The sequence below is a fragment of the Olea europaea genome, chromosome 3, assembly GCF_002742605.1.
Source record: "Olea europaea var. sylvestris chromosome 3, O_europaea_v1, whole genome shotgun sequence".
Lineage (NCBI taxonomy): Eukaryota > Viridiplantae > Streptophyta > Magnoliopsida > Lamiales > Oleaceae > Olea > Olea europaea.
The window spans coordinates 22,273,853-22,284,324 of NC_036239.1; the positions used below are offsets into that span (position 1 = coordinate 22,273,853).

The 10,472-nt window shown below is 32.7% G+C and overlaps 1 protein-coding gene across 1 annotated transcript; it reads left to right on the forward strand.

Annotated features, from left to right (window-relative positions):
* Positions 1-7,972: 7,972 nt before the first annotated feature.
* On the forward strand, positions 7,973-9,865 carry LOC111390345 (WRKY transcription factor 22-like). The gene is made up of 3 exons (XM_023015374.1): positions 7,973-8,457; positions 8,543-8,653; positions 8,947-9,865. Exons 1-3 carry the CDS (start codon positions 8,090-8,092, stop codon positions 9,410-9,412), a joined length of 945 nt encoding a protein of 314 aa, XP_022871142.1. The 5' UTR covers positions 7,973-8,089; the 3' UTR covers positions 9,413-9,865.
* The last annotated feature ends 607 nt before the right edge of the window (positions 9,866-10,472 follow it).

Sequence of the window (10,472 nt, forward strand, 5' to 3'; positions counted from 1 at the left end):
GTGACCGTTTCGTTCACTGAAATTTTATTTTTATTTTTATTTTTTAAAAAAAATTTATGACCGTTTCGATCCTTTAATTTTTTTTCCTCTTCTTCTTCTATAAATAGACCAAATAGTGGCATTTAGCCACAAAATTTTCTACAATTCACTCTCAACTCTTAATTCTCTTTCTCTCAACTCTTTTGTGTTGTGTCGATAGTTGTGCAATTTTTATATACAATTTATATAATATCCAATTCTCATTTCTCAGTTCTCACTATATTTATTGAAATTTCATCCAATTTTCATTTCTCACTACATTTATACAATTATTCTTTTACTAGTTATTACTTATTACAATTAAATAAATGGATTCATGCACATTTGTCGAAAACTTGTTCGGCGTGGGAGGAAACGAATCGCCTATGACCCTGCAAAGTTAATTTCGAAATCAATTTGAAGGTCTAAATGACGTACACCTACTTGAAGATATTTCAGATTTGGATCTTCATCATCATGTAAGCGGCAATCCAAATTATCCAATTAATTTGGATGATGTTGATGTTCTTGAATTAAACATTCCTGATGCGAGGGAAAAGCGAAAGGGGAAAAAACAAGCAAAATGTTGGGATCACTTTAAATTGATTTCAACGGAAAAAATTGTCAATGGAGTCCTAGAATCCAAAGTAATATGTAAATACTGCCAACAAAGATTGGCATGACAAAGAGGAATTGGTACCACTCATCTCAACCGCCATTAAAAAGTATGTGCGGCCAAACACGGACTTATTCCAGGCTGTCAAACACAATTGCAATTTGGCAGTCTAGACGCCGGTGGTTCTGCTGTACCCCTATCCACATGGGTGTATTCGGAGGAGAGAGCTCGAATCGGAATGGTGAAACTTGTTGTTGGTGCTGAGTTGTCTTTGGCATTAATTGACAACCAACACTATGTCTCGTATGTGAAAGAATATTTGCAGCCAAAGTACGTCGGGGTAAGTCTAAACACTCTTCGTTCCGATACAATACAATATTTTACTGAAACAAAATAACAATTAATTATGGATTTGCAAAAATATGGGAGTGTTATATCTTTAACTTCGGATATATGGGAAGAGATTAATAAAAGAGCATATATAGTTGCAACTACACATTATATAGACTCAATTTGGTGCATGCATAAAAAAATTATTGTTTTTAGAACCACTGAGTTTCCTCACAACGCTGATAATATATTTAATGCTATTATTAGTATTGTTAGAGAATATCATTGCGAAAGTAAAATTCGTTCATTTACTTTCGATAATGCAAGTATTAATAAAGTAGTTGCCGATAAATTGCATAGGAGTAGCAACCTGATTTTGGTGGGTATTTGTTTCATATTCGTTGTGTATGTCATATTTTGAATTTAATTGTCCAAGATGATTTAAAACATATAAAGGATGAACTTCAAAATATTAGGAACGCACTAATATATATCACAATCTCCCCAAGTAGAAAACAAGCATTTAAGGATTATTGTGTCGAAATAGGAGTGCAAAATGCTAAAACATTTGTTAGCGACGTAGGTCATAGGTGGAACTCTACTTGTTATTAAAGTCATGTGAAGGTTTTGAACATTTAATAACTGATTTTTATAACAATAGATATGTTAAAAGTAATAACGAGGGTATGTTGACTGAACTTGATTGGCAAACAGTTTTGAAAGTTAAAAGATTTTTGTCATCTTTTTATGAAATCATTAAAATTTTATCGGGCGTTTACTATTCCACCAACTGTATGGTGCTTGAACATCTTTATATAATTGCAAGAACATTTCATAAATACAAAAATGACCCTAATTTTAGTGAAATTATAATTGCTATGAGAAAATATTGGGAAAACTTGCCTATGTTATTTTCTTTAGCATGCGTGATGGACTCCGATATAATTTATCGGGAACTAAATATATAATTGATCAAATTTCAAACGCCTTAACATTTGATACACCTATCACATATAGAAATTTAGAGAAAACATTACATGAAATGTATAAATTATATGCGAACCGAATGGGAACCAATATTAGTCGGGTACCATCTGCACCTACTCATTCCGCTGAAATTGAAGAAAAAGATGCGGAAATATTTAATTTATTTCAAGGCATTAATTCGTATAGATATGATTCATCTGCAATGTGTTCATCTATTGCCACTGCCATGTCGTCTACATCTATATCTCATTCTCATCAAACATCTACGGGTTCAAGCCATAATGCATTGCCTGTTGAATTAATTGATTATTTCAACCAGAATACGCCAACGGATAAAACAATTAAAAAAAGTTCAGACGAAGTAATTGAATTCTAGCGAAGGTATGAACGACGTTAGTCAGATATATCTGCAATTGCAAAAATCTGTTGACACCTCCGGTTAGCACTGTTATTTAACAGTTTGTTTTTAGTACAGGTAAAAGAGTTTTGAGCGAGGTCAGGAGCCGACTGAAAGAATATATTTTAGAAGCGTTAATATGCATTAAAAATTAACAGGACACTCATTTTCGACTAAAAGATAAATATGCCGAAATTGCACGTCGTCAAGTAAGTGATATTTGATTTAATTATATTGATGAAACTTTTCTTTTCTTATTGTTACTTTTAATTTTCGTCAAAAAATTGTACACGCTATAATAAATTGTTCGTGTACAATTTTTAACTCCGCCTACTGAAAATTTAAGTAGCCGATCCCATGCCCGGATAAAGGAGGAGGGTTTATATTTTATCTATTTTAAAAAGAAAAATAAAAAAAAATAAAGATTTCATTTTTATTTTTTTCTATCTCTTTTAGTTAAAAAAAAAAGAAAAAAAATTCTTTCCACCAATTTAGTTAAATTTTTGTTAGTACTTAATACTCTTACTACTATATGTCTACATTTTAAATTCTTTTATCGAACAAAGATGTGCGTACCTTTATATATAATTTTCGAAGTAAATTCCTTTTGAAAATTGAAAGGGTAATCGAATAATTGCCCTTTCAATTGTCAGGAGTCTTTCACTTCGAAAATTATATATAATCTTCGAAATGAAAAACTTTTATATAATTTTCGAAGTGAAGACTTCTGACAATTGAAAGGGCATTCGATTACCCTTTCAATTTTTAGAAAGGATTTACTTCGAAAATTATATGCAACGGGATGCGCAGCGTTGCTTGAAAAAATAATTTTCAATACTGTTTTGAATTTTCTTTAAAAAATTGTACACGAACGAACAAACAAACAAACAATACAATTTTTAACTCCGCCTACTCTAAATTTAAGTAGCTAGTCTCAAGCCTGGATAAAGTCTCAAGCCTGGATAAAGGAGGAGGATTTAAAATTTTTACCTAATTTTTTATATTTAAAAATTTTTTATATAAAAAATTCACAATTTAAAAATTAAAATTACTTTTTTATTTTCTAATTTACCTATTTGTTTCAAAAAAAAAACGACGTGTGCTTGCGAGCCGTGAGCTCGGCTCGGGCTTGTGCTTTCACGGGCCGAGCCGGCTCAGGTTGACCCATTGACACCCCTAGCCGGAGGTGCGCGCTGGTTAGTTAGCCGGATGTTGGCCGGAGATGGAGAAAGCTTGGTGACGGGGCTTCAATATCTATATTTTGGGAAAATGGTGAATGAAATTAGAAATTCACAGCTTTATTAGGTCATTCTCCATTTTCATTTATTTATGTGTTTTGTTCCTCTGCCACGTTATTTTTTTGAATTCCTGTAAATGTTCTGTGAGGGGTGTTTTGTACGTATAGAGTAATTCATAATCATCTACCAAACAATACACGTCGATCACAAAATGTGAAAACGTTTGATTGATCAATGAGTCACAAAATATCCTTGTGAACCGTTGGATTCTCCGGACCCGATACGCCGCAACAAAAGAATTGGCAGTAAAGGCCACAGTGCACGAGTCGGTGTTTCCCCAAAAGCATAGGCCCCACGACATCTGCAAGCTGTCGGACATAACTTTAACGTAGTCTCACGCGCCAACCCCTCGTGTGAATACCATTCAATAGTCAACCTCATTGACAATTGAACTCTACGCGACCTACCCTTGTTTGAAGTCCACTCTCTTGAGTTCCACTCTCTTGAGTTTTTTATTTTTTTCGTTGGAGAAAACTTGGAAATAGTCAAACAAAACAGATGAATTCGCTCAATTGTGAACTGTAAAGGCACACTCCCTTTGCACGTGTAGGTCACGAGGATCCACGGGTGGTTTATTCTGAGGGTTATAAACTCGAATGGTCCCGATACATTAGTACATTACCACGCATTCTAATTTGATCATCACACTTATTACGGAATATTGGTAACGAATGGAACATCTTATTATCAACAAGTATGATTTCTCTTTCATGATCGAGTAAATAAGTAATTCCATGATTAAATTGATATACATGAAAATTGGGTCAATTAGATCGAGTTGAAATTTCGAATACTAGGGAGTATATGACAGTCTTATTCCATGTATTTTGAATCAGTTTATCTATAAACAAGGCGAGCATGATTAATAACGACTTTCGATTGTACAGTGTTTTGCTGATCTATGTGATCCAACACATTTTTCATTTTGTGGTTTTTTGTTTTCTTTTTCAAAAAAATAAATAAATCTAGACTATAAGTTTGTGCGCATATAACTCATTGACATTTCCTTTTAAATATTTTTCTAGAATAGACCCACAAATACATTTAAATGTGCATTAGTTCACTAGGCCAATAATTATGTTAAGGGTGGTTACATTCACAATATGATTTTTTTTAATTAATACATCATATTTTAATTACACTAAATGTTTTTAACATCTATTCATCATCATACTTATATAAATAACTTTTTTCATCGTATTCTTATTTTTTAACATTTCATCGATAGAAATTATTATTCTTAATCATGGTTTTTGTCCAAAAATATTGTTAACGTACTTTAAAATGTGATCAAATATTTAATTGTATTTTTTACAGTATTCCTTGTTTTGCTTATTTAAAAATACAATGAACAAATAGGTATTTTTACTCTTATCTTACAGGAAATTTTGAAGAGAAATCATAATCATACACAATTTATATTAATTTGAGAATAAGAATGCGATGAAAAAAAAGTTTGAGACATAAAAGTGATAACGTGTAGAGTTTGAGAATCTTTATGCAATTAAAATATTGTCTAATTATTAAAAATTGTGGTGTGAATATATTTAACTTTACGTTAAATCATCGTGACAACAAGGGATGAAAAATCAAGAACAAAGCCAAGGAATCGATAGAATAATTAAAAGTATTGTGACTAAATTGAAACACGGGTAAAGTTCGAATCATTATTAGATATTAACCTTAATTTTCAAGTGTGGCATGGTGACATTATGCTCACGAAACAATGTTGTCACCAACACGCACGACCACTAAAATGCATTCCACTTTCTTTATGAAAAAACCTCAGCCTTTTGAATATATGTATTTGCTCATGAAATCTTTTTAACTATCATCATTTTGAAAGTGTGCATTCATCTGAATTTTTTGATAGTACCATAGTTATTGATTTTAAGACTTTTTTGCTTTCAATATTATTATTATTATTATTTTTGAACCAAACATGTAAATAATACATAAATCGACAAATCGTGCATTCTACTATTATTGGAGCAAATAATAACTAACGAAAATTCCATTGATAATCATCGACGATGTCACTGTCGAATATTTTTACAAAACCATATGTTAGTGATTCGAATGAAATTACTAATGACAATATCTTCAATGACCATCGACGCTCTTCTCTCAGCCACTATTGAAGACAACGTCATTAGTAATGAAATTAATAACAGCAACAACACATTATATAATCATGGGGTTAACCTCAAAAAATAAAAAAATACAGGTTCTCCACGATTTTTGGATCAACCTAGACTAGAATAAAAACCAAAAGAAATATTCTCTGGTCTTCGCAACTTGTTCTTCTACAATTCATTCAATTGACATATCAAACACAATTATACGACACATCAACTTCAATTTTTGCTGTTCAAGTTTTTCCTTCAGCTGGATTGAAAACCAAAAGAAAATACTCATCGCAAATTGTTCGCCTACAATTCGTTTAGTTTAACAAATCAAACACAATTGTACACGATTTTATTGGATGTTAATACCTTTTAGGACGATATTTTTGGACAGTATTTTGGACAATTTTATTGGATGTTAATTCCTTAATTTTTCAAGTCAACTGACGGTGTTTTAGACGATTTCCGTCCAAATGAACCTCAAGTGCATATTTATGAAAAGTTAAGAATCTCCGCTAGCACAAAATGAAGGTTAGATTAAATTCTACAAAAAAATGAAAAGGTTAGGGATCCTTGTTACAATTTTTCCAAATATGTGTATGTTTGAGCCACATTATTTTTTAAGAATGTATTTTAGAATAGTGATTGATGGAGAATGTGTGGTTAAAAAATAAGAATTTTTTTAAATTTACGTGTAATATTTTTTGTTAAAAAATATTTGATTGAAATGATATTAAATCACTGTTAATAATGCATTTTTTTAAAATAATGGAGTTCAAACAGGACCTTTATGGAAAAAAAAATGGTGGGATAACACGCGCAGGAGATTGGGTGCATTAAACTTGGCGCGTGGACTGTTTCTCTCTTTCCATTTTTCTTTTGTCGGCAGTAGCCTTTAGCCTTCCTTTTTCTTACTCCCCAAACACACCTTTGACATTTTCAAAAGTCAACCTACAAACCACTGAATTAAAGCAATTTTGTCAATAGAGAGATAAAGCCATTTTGATAATTCCAACCCAACTATCACTTTCTCTCTCTAGACAATCACCCTCTTTCTCTCTCTTTCTAAATTCTCCTTGATAATCGAGTTAATTTCATCCATGGTCACTAAAGTTTGTGCAGAATTTAAATTGATAATTGAAGTATTTTTCTAACATTATTGGTCACTGAAGTTATTAAACATTTTGAAGACTGTCATTAATGTATAATATGATTTAAAAAGCCTATCAATTTTGAACCACAACAAAATGACATATTTAAACCATATCTTTTTTCTTTTTTTTTTATTGATATGAAATGACATTCTTTTGTCTATAATTACGGTCAATCTAAGTGCACATCATATTTCAAGTTCGCTAGGGCACTTTTCAGATGGCTTGTGTCAAATTTCAATGATATTCATCAAATGCTAAGGTCAATTGAATGCTGTCAATTCTTTCATTAATTACAATTCATAATAGAAATCCAAATTTTGGATCAAATTCATAAAACAAGTTGTCATTTTATCCAACCCTAACCCAAAGTAGAAGTAACTGCATAACTACATATATGAAAGTTCTAACATTTTGAAAGCAATTTTGAGAATTTTTTTATCCAAGAAATCCAAATGACACATCTTCGGGGACTTAATTGAGGCCATGTCAAATTATATGTTGGTTTCAATAATCGAGTAACAAATTTTGAAGCAATTAATAATATGAGGAACATGAATAGTATTATCTAGTCACAATGGTAATAAAAATCGATGTATATTACAATGAGGTTAATTGCCTACAATTTATTAAAATAAAAAGTTATTATAATTTTAGCCCTTGTTTGAGCCCCATTTTGTTGGGAAAAATAAATTTTTGAATAGTGTATTAATGTGAAATGTGTGGTTAAAAATAATGAAAGATTTTGGATTTATGTGTAATATTATTTTATTAAAGGATATGTAGTTAAAATTATGTCAAAATACTGTTGAAAAATTCATTTTCTCCAAAGAATTGGGATCAAACGAGGGCTTAATTAATTATAGTAGTGGAGCTCAGTGTCACGTACAATAATGCTAAGTTTCATTGGAATTAAGTAGCATCACTCAAGAAAAAAATATTATAATGACCAATTTGAAAATTTACACAAATTTCAATGACTATTAGTGAAAATAACTCTTTGATAATTCTAACTCTTTCGCTCACTCTCTCTCTATAAATATATGTTTTTTTCTTTCATTTACACCCCCTCAAATCTCTCTCTCTCTCTCATTTAACTCTCTATCTCCAAAAGTCAGCGCCTTGTTTTGTCTCTTCTCTTTTTCCAATACCGCCCCACGCTAGCAATGGATGATGATTGGGATCTTCAGGCGGTGGTGAGAGGCTGCTGCAACACCTCCACCTCTTCTGCCACCTCCTCCACCGTCACAACTACCACCTCCGGCGGCTCCCTGCTCTTCAGCAGCTTCAAACCACAAGAAGATGTGAACTTTTCTTCCTTTCAAGATCTGTTTGAGCCAAGAAAACAGAGCTTTTTCGACGATTTACAGGATCTCTACAAACCTTTTGTTCCACAAAGTACAACGATTTCACCACTCTCTGTTCTCGAAGGATTACAAGATCTGCCACAGCAAACACAAATTCAGCCTAAACAATCTCTTGTTGCAGTCAAAAGCAGTACTTCACATACTCCAAGCCCAAGATCCAAAAGGAGGTATATTTGAAAATGATAACTTTTTCTTTCAACTTATGAGGAATCCTGTTCTGTGTATTGAGTTTCTAGAGAAATTTTGTTGCAGGAAGAATCATATGAAGCGGGTTTGTGATGTACCTGCAGACAGCTTATCTAATGATATGTGGTCTTGGAGAAAATATGGGCAAAAACCCATTAAAGGGTCTCCCTATCCAAGGTTAGCGTTTCACTTATAATAATATTTTGCTTGAAAAAAATGATTTTGAGAAAAGTACTTCCCAACTGCAAGGCTATTGCCAAGAACCCATTTAAGATTTCTTATACCTAGTTAGATTTTCACTTACAAGAATTTTTTGGCTTGAATAAAGTGATTTTGAGAAAATAAGTACTTATCAACTGCAATTTCATTTAAGGGCTATTAATTTAAGGGTTGCTAATATTTTTGCTAAAAAGGTCTGTTTAGAGGGAATTTAAGGTACTGATTATATTACCTTTTTGTGTATCAAACAGAGGATATTATAAATGCAGCACTTCAAAGGGGTGTATGGCCCGGAAACAAGTGGAGCGGAATAGATCCGACCCGGGGATGTTTATTGTTACTTACACGGCGGAGCACAACCACCCTATGCCTACTCACCGGAATTCTCTCGCCGGAAGCACCCGCCAGAAGCCGGCGACCACCCCAAGTGCTGAAGCTGACAAACCCACTTGCTCAACGCCAGTGTCGCCGGTGGAGAGCCCCTCGACGGCGCTAGAGAAGGTGGAGAGCAGCAGGGAGGACAGAGAGGACCACGTTGATGGTGAAGATGATGAATTTAGTGTCTCAAAAATGGAATTGGATGATGATTTCTTTGTTGGTTTGGAGGAATTCACCGGTCCGGATGCCGAAGATTTGCTTCCCGATCAATTACCGGCGACTATGCAATTTCCTTGGCATGCCAGTAATGCAACAACCACCGCCGCCGGCAGTAGTTGACTTTCCTAATAGTGATGCACCTATCGAATTCCATTGAATGATGCTTCTCTTGTCTCTCACCTTTCGTTCAAATTTTATTTTATTTCAAATTGATCGTTGAACATAAAATTTTTGTTCCATGTGAAATTAAATTGGTCGTTACATTTTTTATTTTTCTGTAGTCAATCTGTTATGTCACTATGGTCAACTCAAAATAAATCGATGATCAACTTGACACAAAACAAAGTTCGCGACCAAGTAAATTTTCGGAAGATTTGAATCCTTTTGTAGTTGGTAGGGAATCTTAGAATCACGATGTTTTTGTACCTTGAAGCTATAAATCTCAATCATAGGGAACCTTGTAGAGGAAAAAAGAGTTCGATTCCATGATTGTTAGCTCTATTGTACTATGAAGAGACATAAATGGTTATTGTGAATCATAAACATTTCAAATACAATCAATTGCTTAACACCTTTTCACATTTCTTCTTATGGTGTATGCATAAATTTGGTGGTGGTGTGAGTGTTTGTTGAGTAATGATACTTAGTTCTGTTGAGATTGCAATCACATTCTAGGTGGAGCAAATGTGACATTAAATGATAAATGTAATTAAATGATTTATTTAATTTCACATTTTATTTAGACCATTATCTAGAGCCACTTAAATTGAGATTACAATCTTAGTGGAGCTACATAGCATTACACGTGTGATTAATCAACATATTCCAATCCTACATGGAATCCATGGGATTTTTTAAATTTTATTTATTTATTTATTTATTTTTCAAGCTTTCATTCTCAAACAAAAAGGGTCGAATTCGAACCATTGTATGTCTGTTATCCCCTTTTTTACACTCTTTTGATCACTACCATATCTTTATTAACCATTTAAAATCTATACTTGGAGATTTTTGTTTTTCAAAATTGCAACAAAATTGTTTAATCTATTCACACACGCAACACATATCATAACCCTTCTTGTAGGGATGATCAAGGTTCGGTTTGGACAGTTTGTGTTATATTTTCAATTCAAATCATTTTATGTGGTTTGAATTTTTTACAAACCAAATCAAACCATTT

What these genes read in the sequence shown, in the direction of transcription:
- LOC111390345 (XM_023015374.1), top strand. Translation starts at nt 8,090, where the DNA reads ATGGATGATGATTGGGATCTTCAGGCGGTGGTGAGAGGCTGCTGCAAC. An exon ending in AGCCCAAGATCCAAAAGGAG is followed by an intron (nt 8,458 to 8,542) that starts GTATATTTGAAA and finishes ATTTTGTTGCAG; the next exon opens with GAAGAATCATATGAAGCGGG. An exon ending in AAAGGGTCTCCCTATCCAAG is followed by an intron (nt 8,654 to 8,946) that starts GTTAGCGTTTCA and finishes TGTATCAAACAG; the next exon opens with AGGATATTATAAATGCAGCA.